The sequence below is a fragment of the Xenopus laevis genome, chromosome 6L (genome assembly GCF_017654675.1).
Source record: "Xenopus laevis strain J_2021 chromosome 6L, Xenopus_laevis_v10.1, whole genome shotgun sequence".
Taxonomy (NCBI): Eukaryota; Metazoa; Chordata; class Amphibia; order Anura; family Pipidae; genus Xenopus; species Xenopus laevis.
In genome coordinates, this window is record NC_054381.1 from 65,042,009 (window position 1) to 65,065,123 (window position 23,115).

General features: G+C 38.3%; 1 protein-coding gene across 3 annotated transcripts in view; it reads left to right on the top strand.

The window, feature by feature from the left end:
* LOC108719001 (protein ITPRID1) overlaps positions 1–23,115 on the top strand; it is a 68,775-nt gene that overhangs the window by 34,141 nt on the left and 11,519 nt on the right. For all 3 annotated transcript variants that reach the window (XM_018267580.2, XM_041566126.1, XM_041566127.1), the window contains exons 7-8: positions 9,707–10,284; positions 17,859–17,913. In XM_018267580.2, the coding sequence (XP_018123069.1) occupies positions 9,707–10,284; positions 17,859–17,913 (633 nt within the window). The remainder of the gene's footprint in view (positions 1–9,706; positions 10,285–17,858; positions 17,914–23,115) is intronic.

A 23,115-nucleotide genomic window follows, 5' to 3' on the forward strand; every position in this document is an offset into this window, starting at 1 on the left:
GAGTGTAGAATGTCAAGGAGGAGTGTGTGGTCAACTGTGTCAAAGGCTGCAGAGAGATCTAGAAGGATTAGAATGGAATAGTGACCTTTAGACTTTGCCAATAGAAGATCATTGGTTACTTTGGTGAGTGCAGTTTCAGTCGAGTGTGATGGGCGGAAGCCAGATTGCAATGGGTCGAGAAGGGAGTTGTGAGTGAGATGCTGGATCAGGCGTTTGTAAACAAGCCTTTCTAGTAATTTGGATGCGAATGGAAGAAGGGAGACCGGTCGATAGTTAGTGGGAGAGCTGGGATCAAGGGAAGGTTTTTTGAGGATAGGAGTGATTAGTGCTTGTTTGTATAATGATGGAAAGGTACCAGTAGAGAGTGAAAGATTATATAGGTGGTTAAGTGCAGGAGAGAGTGTATCAGAGATTGGGTGGAGAAGGCGAGAGGGTATGGGGTCAAGGGAGCAGGTGGTGGGTTTTGAGCTGGCTAGAAGTTTGCTAACTTCATCTAGAGTTGCAGGGGTGAAGGAGTGCAAAGTAGATGTGAGTGGACTGCACGTTGGTCTGAGATTGTTGTCGGACGGTATGCTCAGCCTAATGAGATCGATTTTTTCATTAAAGAAATGAGCAAGGTCTTGGGCGGTAACATTAATAGGTGGAGGAGGTGGAGGGGGGCACAGGAGTGAGTTAAATGTGGCAAACAGCTGCTGTGGTTTGGAGGACATAGTAGATATTAGATAAGAGAAGTATTGTTCTTTGGCTAATGATAGAGCTCGGTTATAGCAGGAGAGCATGAATTTGAAGTGGATGAAGTCAGGATCAGTTCGTGACTTTCTCCACCGTCGCTCAGCTGATCTACTACATCTTCTGAGGTACCGTGTTACACTAGTGTGCCAGGGTTGGGGTTTAGCTGGCCGGCTGTGACGGGTGGTAGAAGGTGCAAGGGAGTCAAGTGCTGTTGAAAGGGCATCGTTGTAGAGAGAAGCTGCCATATTGGGACAGGAGAGAGTATTAATATGAGATATGGATTGTGCTGATACTGTTGATAATTGTTGTGGTTCAAAGGCATTAAGGTTTCTATACGTGTGGGTAGAGAGAGATGGTTGTGAAGGTGCAGGTGAAAGCAGTATCTGAAAGGAGAGTAGATGATGGTCAGACAGAGGGTAGGGAGAGTTAATTAAGTTGGATGGGCAGCATGAGTGGCAGAATATAAGGTCAAGAGCATGACCCTCGGTGTGGGTAGGTGAGTCGGTCCACTGAGAGAGACCAAAAGAAGCTGTTAGAGAGAGAAGTTTAGAGGTGGCAGCAGAAGCAGAGTTGTCAATGGGGAAGTTGAAGTCCCCTAAAATGAGAGCAGGTGTCTCACTGGAGAGAAAGTATGGAAGCCAGGCAGCAAAGTGATCCAAGAAGGTGGAGTAGGGTCCTGGGGGGCCATTAGGTTGGTACATTTCTAGCTTTGGTTAATATATATATTAGTTAAAAACTAAAGCTTAACCAAAGCTAGAAATGTACCAACCTAATGCCACCACAGTGCCTCTGAAGATGTCCCCATTAATCCCCCATACAATTCACAGTGCAAGGCTAATTAGTTATTAATTTGTAATGATTATGGCAGCAAATAATACTTGTATTCATACATATGCCTTCTTTAAATATTCCTATTTAATTAAATTTTCTTCACTTATAATTAGAGCAGGGCATATATATATATATATATATGTTTTTTTTTATTTTTTTTATTTGTATAGTGCTACTTGAGAGTGAAGCACTGTACAGCAGTAAATTAGTTGGACAAACGGGGTCATTACAATAATAAATACAAATAAGCACAAAATACAATACCAATAAATACCAATACCAATAAATACAAAGTACAGTTACAATAAAGATTAAGAGATTAGTGTCAAGGAGATGGAGGATGGAGGTCCCTACCCCATACAGCTCACAGTCTAAATGGGAGGGTAACTTACAGTCACAAATAGAAGGATATTAGGTGATGTTGGTTACAGTGGTTGACACTGCAATATAAGTGCCACTTTCCAGTTCAGGTGTTATGCAAGTGGTACTGTAGTTTAGATCTGAAGAAACTGATGAAGGAATCTCTCTGAAGAAAATCAGGAATGGCATTCCAAATATAGGGAGCAGCAAGACAGAAGGGTTTAAGGGAGAAGCAAACCCAAAAGTTAAAAAAAACCCTACCCCCTACCCTACATAGACCCTGCCCTCCTCCCCCAGTAAGTGTTACTTACCCCTCCGTGCAGATTCTGTCCAGTGGAGTTCACGGGTGCCATCTTCTTCTCTTTGGTAATCTACAGAATGAGACCGGCAGAGAGGTGCATGTGCATTTAGAGCAATTTTCTACTTTGTGACAACTGTGCATGCGCCAGAACTCACGAAAATTGCCGAAGTGCCAGTCTCACTCTAAAGATTACCAAAGCAGCTGAAGATGGCGCCCGTGAACTGCCTGAATCTGCACGGAGGGGTAAGTAAAAAGTTAGGGGCATTTGCCTGGGGTAACACATAGGCTGCGTTAGCTTCCCCGTTAAGGAGGGAAACATCAGACGTAGTGGGGGTGCAACCAAGCAGTTGCTCTGAGAGAAGTGGAGGATTTGGCCAGGAACAGATAAAGAGACAAGAGAAGAGATGTAGTGAGGTGCAGAGGAATGATGGGCATGGAAGGTTATGAGAAAGAGTTTTTTTACGGGAAGCCATGATAAGGACGACGTCTGATAAGGGTAGACGTCTGTAACCTCTTGGCTGAAAAGAGGAGAATTCTGGCAACAGTGCCATATATATATGTATTGTAAGCTTATGGGATCCAGATCCACACAGACACTTTCTTCACATTAAGACAGTATATTTACACACAGGGGTGCCAATTTCAGCATAAATCATAAAAATAACTCTTGCTTACTGGTTGCTACCATTTGTTCTCTCAAATGGGCCCCTTGTGGACTTTCCCCCTATACTCATGGTGCTACTTGGAGTGATTGCTCAGCGTCCTGTCTTCCTCTCAACTCCTCAGTCATTCAGACTCTCCAGCTCCTTCTACTCCTTGCAGTGGCAGACATCACATCTTGCTGCTGTGTCCTGCTCATAGAGACCATCCTAATATTTTCAATACAATTAAATAACTTCCCACAGCACAGTTTACTGGCCTCGGTGCCCGGGAAGGCATGGTGAGAAGCATCAGCTGGGGCAAGAGAGCCCAGACTAGGGCATGGCAGAAGACTTTTCAAGAGGTACCTGCTCAGCTATCTCCCATTTTTGCACCGTATGCAGGTGCCTCTTCTGCCCAACCCTAGTTTTGGTCCTATAAAATGAACTTATTGAACCATCCTAAAGGTTTAACATCTCTATAGTAGTAATTTAAAGACCTTCAAATAGTCACAGGAGATTCCCATCTTGAATTTTGTTAGAAGTGTCTGCGACAATACATGCTCAGTGAGAAGCTTTGCTTAGCAGTGAAGTTAAGCTTAGGGCTCCTCACAAATCATCAAGCAGAAAATTAAACATCATGCTGATGCTACAGGATGATTATCATATCCTGATGCTAATTGTGTTGGTTTCTGAGCTGCCACGTCCCAATAATCTGAATTATTTACTAATCAGCCTTATATTACGATGGTTATAATCTATACAGTATATTAAGTATATTCTGTGTCAGAGCCTAAGCTCATTTGCTGACAGCAGCGCAGACAATAAGCAGTGAATCAGCATGAAAAGAAGATGGGGAGCTACAAGAGCATGTTTGGAGACACAGATCTTTACTGCTAAAGGGCTGTTGTTGCCCTGTGCTGTGGTTGCCCTTTTGACACATTTCTTTGGTCACTCACAATGCAATACCTACTTCAGGCTTCAGGCTGAGGCTACCAGAAAGTGGGTTTCTGACTAAGGGAGAGTGCAAAATGCAAAACAAAAAAAAGGAATGGGAATTGTGCGAATAGCCACAGGCCTCCGTTCAGAGAGCAACAACCCGGGGGGATGCAAGTTCTGTTAAATGAGGGGCACTAAGGGGCATGCTCTTGCACCCTTTAGTGCTCTTGAACGTGTGCCCCTGGGCTTGTGAATAAGCCTTTTTATTTGTTTAAAGTTCTGGTGGATGATGTCCCATTAATGGTGTCCCATCTACTGATGCAAGCTTACCAATCAGTTCCAGATTCACAGCAATAAAAAAAATAGCAATCAGAATTAGACTTGGCAATAAACAAACGTTATGACTGTAAAGCATGACAATGATTCGAAAGGTTAATGGCATTCAACTGTTAGCAAGGTATCTGCAGCAATATGCAAGACTCAGCTCATAAGAACATCATTCTTTAGTTTCCAGCTAAAGATGTGTTAGCAGATTAGGCTACTTTAGTTTGCCACTATAAAATCATTTAATGGCTCAGAAAGCCTTCTAATTAGTTTTCTAGTGTTCCATATGCAATCCTCTCTGAGCTGATTCCCTGTTACTTGAAATAATGTCTACTGGTAAATTCTGTGCATTCAACAACTCATTTACTTTAAGGGCAAGCTGTGGAACCTTTACAAAAGCTCCTTTGTATGCCATGTAATCATTAAAAACTGCTGTCTAGATGCGTCTTTGAAGGGCAATGTACCTTTTCCTTCTGATCAAGTTCAGTGATCTTACAAAAAAAAGAGACAACTGCACTTTCATCAAGTTATTGCTCTTGTAAACCATCAGCTATAAAATTCACATAAGAATTCCAGACATCGCAGACAATTTCATTATCTGAATGGTAATTAACAACAGATTTAGTTCCTGGGCATCTCAAAGCGACAATAATTTTGGCAAGCTATTTAAACTAATTGAGGTAGGGAAGGTAAAGGCAAAGGCTTTTGATATTTTCTGATTTTGATATCTTGCTATTGTGCTTTGTGTGAATTTATTGCAAAGGGCTACATATTCAGTTGAAAACATTATGTAATATGTTTTAGAAAATGGGTTGCTCACTAGTACCTTGTACTGTAGCAGATCTTACCCAGGCTGACGTTAAAGGAACAGTAACATCAACAAATGAAAGTCTTTTAATATAGTAAAAATATGATGTATTGTTCTGCGCTGGAAAAACTGGTGTGTTTGCTTCAGAAACAGTTTTTATTAAAATCAGTTTTTATTAAAAGACTGCTGTGTAGCCATGGGGGCAGCCATTCACAGCTGAAAAAGGAGACAAGGCACAGGATACACATCAGATAACGGATAAGCACTGTAGTATACAATGGGATTCTTCAGAACACACCTGTTATCTACTGTGTATCCTGTGTGTAACACCTATTTGGGCCACTCGGGGTTAATTCACCAGCTAGAACACTAGAGCATGGTTACACACGACTTACACCCAGGGCAGGGCCTTCGCTAAGTGGAAGTGTTCCCTCTATGGTGTCGTGTAACTACATCCCGCCAGGCTACTGTGCACACAAAAACAACTTGGGCGCCAGGAGGTTCTTAACAATCAGGAACGGTTTATTATGCCAAAAAGGGCAAGGGAGAGTTCACACAGATCAAAGGCAGGCTCACACAGAGAGTACACAGGCAAATGCAGTACAACCTTTCCCTCCTGGAAGTTGTCAGGCAAGCAGCTTCTACCCTACAGTCCCTCTTCACTGAGGTCCCTGACTGGAGGCAACACACAGAGCCTCTGGGAAGCTACTCCCTTTCTGCAAATCCTTGTTGGAGTTCAGCTGCTCTTTCTCTCTATCCTATCTGCCTTTCTCTCCTAGAGAGACTATGACAAGTCTGCCCTAGTATATCTATTCCTCTTTCACGGGGTCCCCGACTTGGACACATGCCTTCTTCTGGGCCTATTGCACTCAATCCCCCTGAGCACATCCAGCTGGATCAGCATCTAGAGGCAAAAGAGGAAGTGGCCACTCCCTACACACACTATATAGGAGTGTGTCAGAGCAGTGTCATCAAATCTCTCAGCCTATCACTGTAAAGTTTATTTTGTAACAGGGATTCTACCCAATAACCCAAGGAAATAGTGAAAAGATTAACTCTATAGGGCCTGTATCCCTATAGGGCCCTACATGTGCTTGAATGGCTGCCCCCATGGCTACACAGCAGTCTGTTAAAAACTATTTTAGAGTTTCTGAAGAAAACACACTAGTTTTACCAGGGCAGGGCAACAGTACATTTTATTGTCATTCCCTTCAAACACTTTCATTTGGGGTTACTGTTCTTTTAAGGCACTAGCAACTTAGTGCAACTCCTTGCAGATCACATGTTCCATGGACTCTTCCTTCTTATGTTGGCCTTGGATTACTTGGAGGAAGGGTTTTCCACGCTGTATCTTGACCAAAAATGATATTCTTCAAATAACTAGGGCACCAGTGATTCTTTAAACAAATGAACTTGGATAGATATTGGTACACAATTTAGAATGGTGAGTCCTGACTTTGATGGTACAATATGAAATCAGTAAATGCTTTAATACTTTCTCAGTCAGTTGTTATTCACTCAGTGACAGATGTAGCATTCACAACACTCAAATGTAGTAGGTATTGCATGTCTTGGTGAACAATCCCCAGTGCTATGCAAAGCTCACAGTGGTCTCTGATCTCTCTATCCCTGAGCCTATCCACTTGAGTCCCTATATTGGCAGCTTTGACACAGTAGTGTATTAACACTTACTAACTTTTAACTGCTCTATCAACTACCCTGATCCTGCCTCACCCTCCTAAAGTGAGTTGTTACAAAACCTACTTTTTCTTACTGGACCCTTCCTCTGTTCCAGCCCCCCAAGCACCATACCACCTCCTCCAGCAAGTGGGTAGACCAAAAAAGAGCAATTACATGTGTGCTTTCCTTTTTATAACCCAGGGGAAACCTGACACCTTTGGCTAGTTACAAAATGACAGGGAATCTGCTCCCCTCTCAACAACATAGGCCCAAATCTAGCTGGCCCAAAACCCTGGGAACTAAAGAATTAAAGGAAACTAAAGAATTAAAGAATAAAAAGCTTTACCCTCCTACAATTATTACATTTAACACTACTAAAATTAAATTTTTTTTAATTAAGTTTTTCTGGACTGGGCCACAATGAGACTCAGTTGATAATAGACAAATAGCCATTTATTGGCATGCATGGATTTTTACCTGTCTCATGATTTGGACATTGGGGTATGGACTTAATCTTGCACCAGGAATTAGAATCACTGGAAATCTTTTACTAACAAAGGGAAAATATGGCCAAGCACACTAATCTTTTGCAATCTCAATTTGAAGTTTACTGCTCTAGAAATGGTAGAAATAATGAAATTATTAGGACTAAAAATATTAGGATTACTTGGTCGTCTTCAGATAAGGACACACATGACATTCATGGCATTGTGAAAAATTACCCAGAAAGCACTGGGTATAATCTCCAAGGGAAATGTCTGATACAGATGATTATGGCCTTACAATACAAGTATCTACTTTCTAAGAATGCAATCATTTCACTGTGATTCCTTGGCAAACATTTTTAATCTGGAAAATTTTCAAAATAAAAAAGACCAAAAAATTATCTGTGAAGCCTTAATCTTAAATTGGCCATACACATAGAGATCCGTTCTACGGAATTTTTAAACCTGCCCGTTCAACATCTGGCAACTTTCGGCCAGATATCAATCGGGGAAGCCCGTCAGAGGGCCCCACACTCGGCAGCTTTTATGGCCGTGTATGGCCACCATTAGAATAACATGTCCGAACATATCAACAGTGGCATATTCCATTTAGAAAGCTGATACCTACACATTACCTAGAAGCACACTGACCTTCAACCATTTTCTCAGCAGGTTATTTCATTTATTTTTTGCCATGTAACTTCCTAGGCCAGTAATATGTAAAAGCATATATTTAATAGCACCCAAGAACAGGGCAAAACAAATGTAGTTACTGCTGTAGTATTTCATGAAAAACCATATGCCAGAAGCCCACACTGGATTCACTATGTCAACCAGTGCAAAGGTGTAAAAACGAATGTCCAATTTATGATTCAGATCTTGGGCTTCATCTAGGCATGTAGCATGGTAGGGTCTGGGTGGGACAGTCAAATGTAAGTTAAAAGCAGGCAAGGAAGATGTTAATGAATTAAGTGCTAGGGTGGCATGCTATGGAGCAGATAGAGAGAGGTGTACATAGTCAGGGGAAGGTCAAGAGGCTGGGGCTTGCAGGGGTACTAAAAAGTGCAATTATGGGGGAGTTGTTCCAGTCATCTTAGTGAACAGCATCCTGCCAACCCACCATGTAAATTGGCATGGAGTGGTCAGCAGAGGTTTGATTTGGATTCTTTTATTTTCACAGCTTGGAGAAATGGTTGGGTTGGGAGGCCTATTCCCCAGGCTTTGTCTATTGGAAGTGTAATTGGGATAATGTTGGTGTATGGTCTCCTTGGGCAAGGGGTCACAGGAGGGAGCTATGGTTGCCCACTCTCACTTACTCTTCTTATGATACTGTTATGTAAGGTGGCAATAATGGCAGTTAGCCCATTGTATTTGGCAATGTATTGGTTGTATGTTTCTCCTAACTAGACAGACTGCCAAATTGATGAGCAAATCTTTCCAGTTTTGACACTGCTGAACAATTCATGAAATGGTGAAAAATTTGCAAAACGCATTGTCAATTGGCGACAAATTTTTGTGCACACTTTTTTTTCTCCAAATGCATTAAAGTCAATAGGTGTTTTGTTTAATGGTGACTTTTTTGTCTTGCCAATTTTTGTCCAAAAGCATTAAAGTCAATGGGTGTTTTTTCTCACTCAAAATGCATTTTTACTGCAGTTTTCCGCAGTTTTATGAATAAAATTTGCCAATGGCGAAATGCAACATTTTGCTGCAAATCCATGCCTGGCGAAAAATTGGCTCATCACAAATGTTGTACAGTCAAGTTAAAATACAGTCAAATACAGTCAGGAAAGAAATTACTCAGTTCATTATTTTATGAAATTGTTTTCATGCTTTGATATTTATTAGAAACATTTGTATAGGGAAACACTGGAGATAAGGTTCTTTAACTTGCACTGCTTGATACACATATCATTTGTAAGCCCTTCAATTGTTGTTAATTTTATCTCTTAGGGGTATATTTATCAAAGAGTGAAGTTAAAGATTATTCATAAAAATATATCCTGGAAGCTATTAAGTTAGAGATTGCCACGGTACGCTAGAGGGTTATTCTGCCACTCTTTATTCATTTCTATGGGATTTTGAAAGGCATATTTATCAAAGGATGAACTTTCACTTTAACCCATTGATAGGGATGAGTGAATTTGTCCCGTTTTGCTTCGCTGAAAAATTTGGGCACCCGCAACAATTTTTATACGCATGCCAATTTTGTCCAAATGCATTAACGACAATGGCCATCAGAACAATTTTTATGCACGTGAATTTTCGCCACATTTTCACAATTTGCAGCAAATTCGAGACTGACGAATCTATTTGCCCATCACTACCCATTGATAAATACTCTTTTAAAAATCCCATAGAATAAATGAAGAGTGGCGGAATTTTACTCTAGAGGACTGTGGTGATCTCTAACTTCCCTCTTTGATAAATATACCTTAGCAGTTTCTTGTGGACTGGGGTAACCACTTCTTAAGCAATGTACATATACCATATTATAATTCAATATGAGTGTTCATTCATTAAACAATTGATTTTTTTATTAAACAACTGTTGATAATAATCTTGCAAGTCTGCAATGCTCAATATTTTATATTTCTTTCTCTTTAAGGGCGTTTCCGTCAATTAGAAGTCCTTGAACAGGTGACAAGTGCTTTTTCATCTTTACTGAAAGATGTTAACTTAGCTAACTCGATACAGGATGGTGGCAAAGAAGGAGCCATGCTTACTAAGAAATCAACACTCACAAAGGAAAAGCGAAAAAGAGTATGCCAGCTGCTTTGTAAGTTTGCCAAGGAAGCTAGGGAATGTGATGAGAGCTCTGTGTGCGTGGATAAGAAAGAGTCCTGTAAAGGGCAAGTTAATGAGAATGAACCATTTAAAGAAACAAGTGTCAGGAAAGTTTTCAGAAAAACAAGGAAACGTGGCCATGACAGTGGCAAGTCAGCGATTTTAACAAATGAAAACAAAAAAGAAGAGAACAAGATGCATGTCCTGGCCCAAAGAAAGGAAAACCAACAAAGCTCACCTCTTCAGTCTTCTGTACGTGCACCTGTCAAACAATATAGCACCTCCTCTGATATGCCCAGGATGAGCAGAGCATACAAAAATTTAAGGACACGTTCCAAATCCCTGAGAAATGCAGCTGTCCTTAGGACCCAGCTTCCAGACTCATTTGAATTGGAAGAGGTATATTTCTTTCTTTCTTCTTCGCTAATGTTTGCTTCTGAAATGCAATCTTTATTCTAATTTTGGCAAATTTTCACCTTTGGATTTATTACACAACACCCTTTGGATTTATGTCAGATACCATATGAAGCATGTTGTTGCATTCAGCCTTGTGTGACGTTTAAACATCATCACAAAAATGAAGGTTACTTATATGCCATGATGCATGGGATTGGTATGATGGACTTCTAATAACATGCATCGCACATAATGAGCTTTTGTTGGAGAAAGGCTGCAGCATTTATTTTTTGAATCATTAAATAATAATACGTCAATCAAACATCACAAAAAGATAGGCTCTCAATCCATAAACTAGTCAGTCACTTAGCCAGCCCTAGTGTCCATTTTCATTTTTAACTTTAACTGCTTCAAGGCTCAGACTTAATTCATACCAAGCCATGAGCTTTAGTAAGCCATGACAATATTATTCCCACTGCCGCGACAAATATATATGCATTTCTTTAAACATCAATTTGGGTGGGTGGGAGATTGTGAACGTCTCACAGCCTACCTGCCGGATGACAGGTGCCTGCTCAAGCGCTGCTCTTTACAACCTTTAGCAGTGCCCATGTGTGTCCTGTTACTCAATGCTGGCACTCCTTGACCCTTGTCCTTGTTATGTCATAGCCCCAGCAACAGTTAAGAGGTGGGAATCCATGCTTCTCTCTACTTCAGTGTTTCTGTCAAACTGCTGACAGATTTTTAACACTCCTATGTAGGCCCAGGAGAATACTCATTCCCCTGCACCTCACACTCTCTACATGCTGAACACATGCTGTGGACAAAATAAGTAGGACAAAAGGAGATGGGGATGGTTGAAAATAGGCAACTGAAGAAGGAAGAGCATAGCAGCCAGAAAAAAATGGGTGAGAAGGAAACATGATGTTTTCAGTGCAAATCCATTATTTGTATCTTGTAGGATTGGATATACTTCATTTTCTGCAAAGATTACACCGGGTACATTTTAGACAACAGTGAAACAGAGTCTGAGCTTACAATTAGACTAGTGATCCCCAACCAGTGGCTCATGGGCAACCTGTGCCACAATAGTAATGGCTATTGCAGACATCAATACTAAAAAGAAACTCCAAATGTAAGCAATAATAATAATAAAATGTCTAAGTACTAAACAATATTGATGGTATTATAAGTAAATAATTGAAGGAAATTAATGAAGTATTATGTGAGTGACTGAAGTAGAAAAGAGAAAATACTGACAAACATGAATTTAGAAATTTGCCGTACAGGAGATGAGCTGTGTGCCATATAAAGCTGAGCACACATGAAATATAGGAGAGCAGCATGTATATCATATTAACACCAGACAAAATACAGAGAATACAGATGATCCTTAAGTTAAACTAGCATTACAATGCATACATAAGATGTACCTTGAGCATCATATTTATCAAGTAGCTAATTAGGCATTAGACACCAAACACTGGACAGCACTTTTTCCAAACTTTCCCATAGACACCAGTAAGCCCTTTGAGAAGCCATAATTAGGAAGACTGTTCAAAACAAATGTTTCAGTGGTTTTGTAACACCTCCCTGAAGGCTTTAGTTGGTCTACTTGTTCTCATTCTGTCACTTGAGTTTATGTAACATGTAGTTTATGTTTTTGCCATTTTTCTTGTCTTCTCCCTTTTACAATTTTATGTCTTGGATTAGTGTTTTTTAGAGGTACTTCAAACTTCAAAGCTGACTTTCTGCTTATTTGTGTCATGTTTGAGGGGGTGCACAAGGCAGATCTAGTTTATATTCTGTCTCTGTACAGTCTTTACAGAAACATGTTTTGTCATTTTAATGTCTGTGCCATTATTGGTTCTTTCACTGTTGATGTAGTTCTTACAACATACATTATTTATTCTTTAAATACCAGTATTTACACTGACACAAGGGCCTTTGGAAGACAAAGTAATGAGATTTAGCTGACCACACATGGGTCAAAAATAACCAAGTTGTCTTTTATGAACATTCAGATCACGTAGATCACATTAGCTTGTGAGCTTCAGACCTCTAGGAGGATAAAATCGGTTTATTACATATACAGTAGTAATAGAGGTATAAAATCTGTTATCTTCAATAAATGGGTGCTTGGGGTTTTTTAGGAATCCTTCTATAATTTGGATTACCATACCTTAAGTCTGCTAAATGTTTTCTAAAAATAGTAATTAATTATAATAATTATTAACAAATGATAATATGAATCCACTATGAATTTATGCAGCTTAGTCAAGTAAACTAGTTCCTTGACAAGTAACTGTTTTTTTATTACAGAGAAAAATAAAACCATTTTATAATATCAGAATTATTTGCTTAAAAAAGATTCTTGGGAGATGACCTTCCCATAATTCAGTGCTTTTTGGATAACGGGTTTCTGGATAAAAGATCCCATATCTGTAATTATATACTGTATACTGTGGGACTTTTTGTTGTCTGGGTGAAACTGGTTCCTGTGTGGGTAGTAAAACATCCAAAAATACCTTACCTTAGACTGCCAAATGCAGGAACTGTCTTGCCCAAAACAGGTATAGTTTGTAACTGCAAATACATGCCTCCTTATTAGCTTTCAGGCGTGATAAAAAGTTGCATGGTAGACAAAAAAGTCATGCATCACATTATCCTCCACTTTTGTTCCACATTAAGCAATGAAATTTAAGCACTTGGGAATTATTGAATAAAGTGCCCAGTCTTGTAAAATATAAGGATATTTTAAGTTACAGAGGAGCTCCATGACCATATTAAAGCAAAAGCTTGTGTGTATTATATATACATATAAATATACAGTAGAACCTCCATTTTACATTTTTCATAGGACAAGGAAAAAATTATGTAAAATCCGGAAAAATGTAAATCAGGGAAATGTGTTAAAGTAACTTTTTCTTCAAGTACTGAAAGGATATAAGCAAAGTTTCACTTTGAGTTATGTATTTACTGTGTTAATAACAAGGGTTAAGCATTGCAGAGTTAATGTTACACTATGAGTTGCATGTGCAAGGCCTCTCTGTCAGTCACATACATAACATAAAGCAATAAGTGATTGGTGCAGGACCGTGTAAGGGGCAGACTAATTGTAATGACCAATTACAGGCAGAACCATGGCAAAATATACATCTGGTTAGTATTTTAAACCTGTTTATTTCACAAATAATAACATTCATAGAGGGGGAAAAAAAATCAGTTTTTGGGATCAGGATAAAATTTTGATGTAAAATCCAGGAAAACATTACTTAAAATCAGGGAAATGCATCCATTGAAATGCATTATAAATTGGTGGGACCACAAATAAAAAATGCGGGAAAACAAAGTCAGGGTACTTAAAATAGAGGTTTCACTGTATATAGAAAACACATAAAGATGTCAGCACTCACGTATATGTGAAAAATGCGCCTGGTGCAGTTCATTAAGGAACAGTAATAAACAGTGAAGCAGGAATCTCTGCATGTCACAAGTCTTATAATGGAAACAGCAAAGTTTTTTTTTACTTTTATCAGATTTTTTACTATGATATTTTTGGTGTGTTACCTACAGACTTGATTTCTATAGCCCTCATAAACTGTTGGCTTACTTTCTGCATACCTTTTTCCTGCTTCTTTTGAATTCTGATGCAAACTTGTGATTTTATGTCGCCATCATCCAACAGTAATAAATATTTTATCCATATTTGGGTAACATTTTTTTACTAACCTCAGTATCTATATATTTTTTCATTTCATTTTTGTTTTCTTTTTGTTTACAATGATATATATTATTGCTGATGTTCACTACGCACAGCTGTTCATGATGATGCCATCAATCTGTGTTCACGCCCCTCTCCAGCCATAGGGTTTATCAGACTTCTCTGTCAGTCTCTATATAAAAACTTTGTTGTTTCTACTAGAAGACCTGTGACGTGCGGATTCCTGCTTTAACATTTATATATAATATATGGAACATGGAGGAGCACTCACCAAACAAAAACACAGCATGCCTGGGTGCAGGTAAAATGTGTACAAAGGAACAAAATAGTATCGCACCCAACAAGTTCAGTTAGACTAACTGATTTTAATAAACAAACAAGAGAAATTCCAACATTTTGATCACATCATTGTGATCTTCCTCAGGAAAGATCACTATGATGTGATTGAAAAAGTGGAATTTGTTTTGTTTAATAAAATCAGTTACTCTGAGCCTGTTGCGTGCAGTACTGTTGTTACTATATATATGTATATGTATATATATATATATCAATGCCTGGGTGGCAGTCAGATTTAAAGTGATATAAAGATCCAATAGTGACAGCACTCCATGGATAGTAATGAAATATAATAATAATGTACTTAATGTACACCAGCTTAATTCAAAAAATTAAAACAAAATTGTATAAAAACTATATGAATGCATTTTGAATGGCTGCTTAAATGAGAAATAAAGCTTAACTAAAGAAGTAGGCTAGAAATGGTGTACATTAAGTATGCCCTTATCTTAAAGTGCATTTCCTTTGGGGCATGATTAATCAGCCTTCGTAGGAGGCTATGTGCTGCACATAGACACGGACGTCCCAAGCGGTTGCTAGGCAACGCGTCTAAGAGCCTGCTCGCTACTCTGCTCGATTCTTGAAAGAGTTACGGTCCACCTCTATTGTACGTACAGTAGGATGGGTTACGCATTCAGCATGGTGGTTGTTGGTGCTTCAGGCAGTACAGTTTGGCGCCTAGCCTGGGACATAACTTGGGGGATGGACTAACTGGTAGGGATAAACAATATTTGCTTTTATTTTTTGTCTATTTTCCCTGACACGGTGTTACACACCACCTACCTTTTCCTCACTATACCGGTTGTGAGGACACCCTAGCAACCATTTTTGGCGCCAAAAATGCTATGTAAAAAACGCCATCACGTGCACTGTTATGATTCCTTCCCTGATGAAGGGTCAAGTATAGAACCAAAACGTTGGATTTAATAAACCTGCTTTAATTTACTCTTTTTATAATTTTTGATTACTATCCTTGGAGTGCTGTCACTATTGGATCTATATATATATATATATATATATATATATATATATATAAAATAAATATATATACACACACGTATATATACATATATATATATATATATATATATATATATATATATATATAGTGAATAAAGTACCCCCTCTTGTAAAATATAAGGATATTATAAGTTACCGAGGAGTTTCATGACCATATAAAAACACGAGGCCGAAGGTCATGGAACTCCAAGGTAACTTCTAATATCCTCATATTTTACAACTGGGGGTACTTTATTTATTATAATACACAAATTTTAGTGAGTCATGTGACAGAAATGACATCACTACTCACCGTTTATAACTGATGACATCAGAACTCACCGTTTATAAGAATATAATTTACAGGATATTCATGGCTTTTGTGTATTATATATATATATATAAATAAATATATATACACACACGTATATATATACTGCTAGCACTGCTACATGTGATGGTCAACTTTGAAGTCCTTTTGGTAAAGGAATGTTGATTTTTTTTCCTCCCTTTCTTGGAATACAATGGAACTAGGGAAGAATTATTTGATCAGATGGCTATAAGTAAATAGTTAAATAAAGAATAAATTACATTGGAACAGCTTTGCTAAAATAAACAGCAAATATTGAGACAGTGAATTCATGTTATTTTATTTGCCTTCGTAACAAGACATATACAAACACTGGTAACATAGGAAATATGAGTGATCTACTGCTGCTGAGTAATTCCAAGCAACTTTTGATTCTTTGTATTTTGTCTGAGCCTTTATACATATGTTAACTAACAAAAAGCTGGTTTAAGAGAGAGTAAGTCTCTGTTAACATCATCTATCTAATTGGGCTTAATTCAAAATTGTAGTTCCATGTGACAACTATATAAATGCATTTTGAATTAAACGAGAACTAAAGCTTAACTAAAGAAGTAGGCTAGAAATGGTGTACATTAAGTTTTGAGCTTTTGTACCAGCCCAAGGCAACCACAGCCCTATAGCAGGGAAGATATGTGCCTCCAAAGATGCCCCAGTAGCTCCCCATCTTTTTTTCTGCTGATTCACTGCACATGCTCTGTGCTGCTGTCAGTTACTGAATTTAGGAACCAACTCAATATACAGTTCACATAGAATATAAATGTCACAATATAAGGCTGATAAGTAATTAAAACAGTTAATTACTATATGGCAGCACAGAAACCAGTGCAACTAGGTTTTAGAATTCAATAATCAGCCCTGTAGCATCAGCTTGTTTTACAATCCAACCTCATTTTCTGCTTGATAATTTGTGATGACCCCTAAGCTTAGCTTCTCAACAGCTGCTCAGAGCCCACTGAACATGTGAGTGTCACAGACACTTTCCAAGATGGTGACCTCCAGTGACAAGTTTGAAGTCCTGGATCATTGCTGCTATTGAAAACCTGATGCAATAAGTTCAGTATATAAAATATGGCATTTTTTAACTAAACTCATTTTTAGGGTTTAGATAAGACAGATAGACAGACAAATAGATAGTACTAAGTACATATTAATGCATTAAGTCTTAAATCTCTGATCTTCCTGAAAATCCATACAGGGTTTCAGCAAGTAAATTAAACTTCCTAAGGTGCACCTTGAGGGACTAACAGGTGTGCATACATTTCTAGCTCCATTTTATTTTCATGTATTGCCAGCAGAGTACACAATGCTTTGATGTTTGCTTATGCTGTAGTTTGGAGAATAGGCAAATACTTTATAAGTACAAAAAGGTCAAAACACTTTACATAAAAGCTTGCATGATCAAATAAATATCCAAGTGTCTATGATCTAGTATTCTGTAAAATATGTATGAATTCAATATAACCTACAAGCACAAAGAATAGTAATGATATATTTTTTTCTAAATTATTTAAGTAATCCGGATATTCCTTTGTACTCGGTATTCTAAGATGTTCTTGTACACAATAGGTCCCTATGGGTAGGAATAGCAATAGAAGATCCGCAACAGTCTGCTTACCATTTCCAGAGATCTGATAGGTGAAAAGGGGGCTGCAATCCCTGTAGCATTGTTTTCTTTTCCGCTCCGTAATGACATAAGATTATTTTTATGCTATATATAGGCACAGATGCAGTTTTTCTTTTGAATTTCACCAGGGACCAGGGAATGTGCATTGATTAATTGGCCAAATTAGTAGCACTTCCATTATACTTAAATACACTTTAACTTAGTCTTGTGAGTGCTCCCACAAACCCCCTTTTTGTATTTTGAATTTCACCTACCATAGCTTGTTGAACAGACGGAGCATCATTTATCTAGATATTTTGCTCGATGACTCAACATGTCCGAACACGTCCCTTATAAATAGTTCAGATATTTAAGAATTACAATAATTTTCTATACAGCCTTATGGGATTCTCAAATGAATTTAAGCTTTGCCTTAGCACACATCTTAAAGAAAGATTTAGCAACATATGTATATAATACTTTCTTAGCAAAAGTTCACCTGATTATGGGAGTGTTTGTCTGATTTTCTATTTTGTAAATCTCAGGTTCAGAGTTGTGAAGAAGAATATCCAAGAGCATTCAACTATGGCAGCATCTCAGGTTAGTAAAAAGAAATATGCCTACAGATGCAAAGTATTTGACATTTGAGTTATTCAACAGATGGAATCAATACAAATGTTATTTTTTAGTGATATACTTGGTTGGCATACAGCCCTTCAAAAAAACCTAGAAAAGAACTGACTCATGTTACATAAGAGTCAGACAGAAAGAGTTAAACGAATGCCACTTTTAGCATCAATAACATTTACACGTACCTTTAAAACCAATAAAAAAATATAAAAGAGAAGAGTGGATAGAATGTAAAACATTTAAATGTTGCACTGGATCTACCAGTATTTTTTTCTCTTCATGTTATCACTGTTGAAGACATATACGTGACTTTCACCAACATGTACCAGGATACAAAAACATACATTCATAAATTACTACTCTTAATTAGGGCAGGGTCAAGCAAAAATGATTGGCACTTGACCTCTAAAATGTTGTAGGGATCATTTACAACCACAAGAGCAGTGGGCTAAGAGTAATAGAGTGTTTTCCCCATGATTCCAGTGTAATTGCTGTTGCTAGGGCAAGATGGACCTTACACAATAACATACTCATTTGCACTTCAACACAAATCAGATTTCACTTTACAGAATAGTCTGGTTAGTGTCATTTGCATTCGGAGTGAGGTTGACGTGTACACGCTATTTTTTTGGTGCAGCTGTGTTGTGGTGTTTAACACAGGCCATTTTGGGAACCCTGAAGCTATCACCTAACACTCAATCCAAGTATAAGAGAAGGAAGAGGAACTCCAGCAGTATTACTGCAAACAACTTTTTATTCCACCTGGAATAAAAAGTTGTTTGCAGTAATACTGCTGGAGTTCCTCTTCCTTCTCTTATACTTGGATCATTTGCAGCAGTTGCAGCACAGAGCATCTATTAAGGAATTGGATGCATACCATTTGGAAAAGCTGTGCTAACCACCATCCCCCTATTCTATTTGTACTTCACCTAACTCTCAAAAGATTCCACAAGGGACACAGAAGTAAATAGTCAGCATCCCCATCTTCCCTATGCAATTTAGGCTATGATTAAGTGCCCTTAGGGTACTAAATGCATAAGAAAAATTGTGATGCTTAAATGAGGCTTTAACTAAAGACTTTTATAACTTTTAACTTCTGTGGCCCTTGTACAATCCTATGAGTGCCTGAATGCCCATTTTTTTACGTTTACGGATTACTTTTTCCTATACTGAGAGTCTGGGGTCATTGTATCACACTATTTCGACTTGGTGACATTTATGCTTTGGTGTTACATACCCCCTTTCCCTTTGGTCATTAATATATAAAACCCACTTCACTTAGAAAGAACAAAGGGCAGTCAGGTACGTTAAAAACAAAATAAATAAATCTGAAAAACGTCTCACATCTCTGTTGTATATTTTCCAATATTTGCATGTCTTGATGGAATATTTCCAGAGATGGTAAAGCTCATGCAGGGCTTGCCAAGTATATGTTTATTTGCAGTATTACATTTAAAACATAAAGTATGCAGAAATTATAATCATTATTATTATTTGCATATTTTCCATCTGAAGTACAAGCAAATACAGTGGGATTTTACTACAAAATTTTCACCTATGCTTCGAGGCACATGATACAATTTTGTTCAGCAGTGGCCTTAGCACAGCAATTCAAACATTTATTAAAAACACCTTCAGTATGGAAGAATGTAAAATGCTTGTAAAAATATGAAATAAAGTTAACTAAAGCATGAATTAGAAACGTATTCTTAAATTCCTTGTAATGAAAGTTGGAAAAGGATTAAATATCATGCGGACCAATTTCAATCCACATTGAGAAGGTGCCAAAGTTTGCATTCTTGCACATGCACAATATACGGAGACTTGGAGGATATACAGTATATTAAAACTCAGTGGGCTCAGTGGATATGAAAATCTTCAAAATGTACAGTATTAAACGTGTTAGGCTATTGTACAGTTAATGACTGATTACATTCTAGATCTGGGAGATCTTGCATGTATCTTATGGGAGCCACCTAAAGTCCACAGAGCAAAATAGCAGACACTACCATTAGCCCTATCTGAATAACATTTTATACAAGGTTTTAGGGCATAATCAAAACCATAACCCTCCCTTTCTCCCTATGAATATCCAGACTCACCTGACCAGCAGTAGCCATTAAACATTTCAGGGACGACATGCCGTCCATTTGGATTAGTTCCAAGCACTGGAGACACCATGACATTCTCCAGTGCTGTGTCGGACCCAACTGTTCAAGGTGTATACATGTACTCACAGGAGGGGGATGTGGACGGTGGCAAGGAGGGGGACAGCGATGGGGAGGTAGACTTGGACAGGAAAGGGGACAGTGAGGGGATGTGGACCAGGAAGAGGGGGCGACGACCGGAGCCAGCCTTGGGGCTCCTGGTTTGTAATTCCTGGCCTGCTGATCCTATTTAATAACATATAGGATGTGGTTGTTGTCTGTCTCATTATTCAGAAAACTCTAAAACACATTTAAGTAAACAATTATTTTTTAAATAAGACTTTTTATTTGATGCTAACTAAGCTGCATGAATCCATATTGATAGTGAAACAACTGCAGCTTGTATAGACTGTCTATCCAAATGATCGGAATAATAGAAACGTGGCCATAATGTGAATGGCTCCTTGTTTGTTCTTCGGCACACATAGCCAATTGGCCACCTTTACGATATCTCAGGCTCCATGGAATCTACATTTTAGTTGCCGTATCAGTGTTGTCGATGGAATGAGTTAATATTTGAGCACTTCTTGATCAATTCTTGAAAATCTCCCCTTAAAGGGGAAAATTAAAATTTAAATACTGAAATAAGAAACTTTCTAAATACAATCAATTAAAAATTCTGAAATACTCAAGTATATCTTCAGTATCCCTCTCTCAGCATCTGTTTCTTCTCATTCATGCAGGAGTTGGGTGTCAGATTTTCATTGACAGTTACTGTAGATCCAATATATTTTATAGAGGGACTTCCTTTCCTAGCAGATGAATTAAAGCTTGCTCAAATAACTGATTCCAGCACAAACAAAATCTGACAAAATAACTGCCTTTTGAATAAATCCTGCATGTAGAGAGACATGATGTCTGGTGACTTTAATAGAGTGAACTGTAATACATCTTCTAGGTAAAAGGAGCCCCCCTCTAAGATATATTGGATCCAACTGTCATTTTTGCAATAGTTCCCTTTTAAAGATCAGAACAACAAACTGCTCACTTTCTTTTTACAGCATGTGTCCATTTTGGGATGATGTGCAAATGCACTGAAGGAAGAATAAGAATCAAAGCTGTCCCTTTGCTCCTTAAACAGTACTTTGGGATTTGCATAATCTGCCCTGCACCCCATCCCAAGTGCAAACTCCACCATTTCTGAGGTAACATTTAATTCTGTGCTTAAACAGAATTGGTTAAAAGGGCAATAAAGGTAGACAGGCACAGCAATTACAGACAAGCATCTCATTAAGTACAATACAATATTTCTATAGTCCACCAAATTGTAGCTTTGAAGACAATTTAGTAACTATTTCAATAAAAAGAGTTAAGGTAGCGAGAAACGATCAAGTCAGAATAGAGAAAAATCCCCACATCTTCGTAATACACGAGTATCGAAATAATATCTTAAAGAGCAGAATTTCAGTTTGGAAATGGTATATGAAAATATTTTTAAAACGTATTTGGAAACATTTTAGTTATGGAAGAATGGCATGCTGTGCCGCTGTAGTATGTGTCATGCAGCAAAGCCTACAATGTGATCTTGCTGAATCACCTCTCCCTTTGGTATAGTCCCTGAGCTTAATATAACTTGGCGAGACTTTTTATCCAATTGGTTAATTTTCTAGACTCCCCATGACAGTCCGTGTTTAGACTGCTTTGTGTCTTCTTTATGCGATGCTATCAAGCTGCTTCTGGCTACTTCTTTGCAATAGGCTTTATGTTTATGGGTTTTTTCCAGAGTTGGGGAAATGGCCACATGTAGAAACTTCATTTTCACATACCACAAATTGCACATATTCCTGACTAATTAGCAGTAAGAAACTGAGTTTTTCCTTGCACTGTGTATGATGTATGACTACATTATTATCAGTCATTTGTACTATTGTTCTAAATAAGTAATAGGGCTGGGGAGTGAGCATAATCCGTATTTAATTAAATTCATCTATACTCCCAGGTTGGCAGCAACAAGACATATGTGAGACTAATACCCTCAGTCTGCCTGCATGCGTGTGCAATTAAAAATTCACTCTACAGTTGCACTGGCAGTTTAGTGTTGCTTTTGGCATTTATAAATTCTTTTATTTTGTGACTTTTTTTTACCAAACACATATGCTGAAGCAGATGTTGCTTATTTGTTGTTTATTTGGATCTGTAGGCACTGGCAGCCAAAATCATTGTTCTGCTCTAGGACCCTGCAACTGTGAATCAGCCCGGACTGGCAGTCAGGCTAAGCAAGAGCTACTTCTCCAGCCTTGCAATAGGTTGTTTATCTACAGTTTATATTATCTTCTGTGTATACAGTACACATGCTTTTCACACTTTGAAAGCAGCTTGTAAGCAAGCATGATATTTATATATCCGCCACAAACACTGTATACAGTTAAATGAACTTTTATATGGAATGCTTGGGACCTGGGGCTTTCCGGATTAGTGATCTTTCTGTAATTTAGATAACAATTTACTAGATTGCTAAAAATCATTTAAATATTAAATAAACCCAGGGCCGGATTTACATAGCGGATGCCCCTAGGCCCACTGCCATTTGTCCCCCCTGTCCCCTCCCCTTTATTAGTGCAAATTTTCATGGAGATTGTATCTCCTGTGCATCCCCAGTGTTTTTGAACGAATGTGGGTGTGGTTGGGCAGCATGCCGCCCCCCTAAAATCCTGCCGCCCTAGGCCCGGGCCTAGGTGGCCTTCCCACAAATCCGGGCCTGAATAAACACAAAGGTTTTGTGCAGTTTAATCAGGGTCAAGTACAAAGTACTGTTTTATTATTACAGTGAAAATTAGAACTATTTGCTTCAAATGTACTTTATAAGAGATGTCCTTGACATAATTCAGAGCTTTCTGCACAACAGATTTCCAGATAAGGGATCCAATGCAAGTTCCCTGACTTCTGACTGCTCGAGGCCCTATGCTGGCTCCTAGTTAGATTCTGTGGTTGCTCTACTAACTACCCTTAGCCTATCTCTCACCCC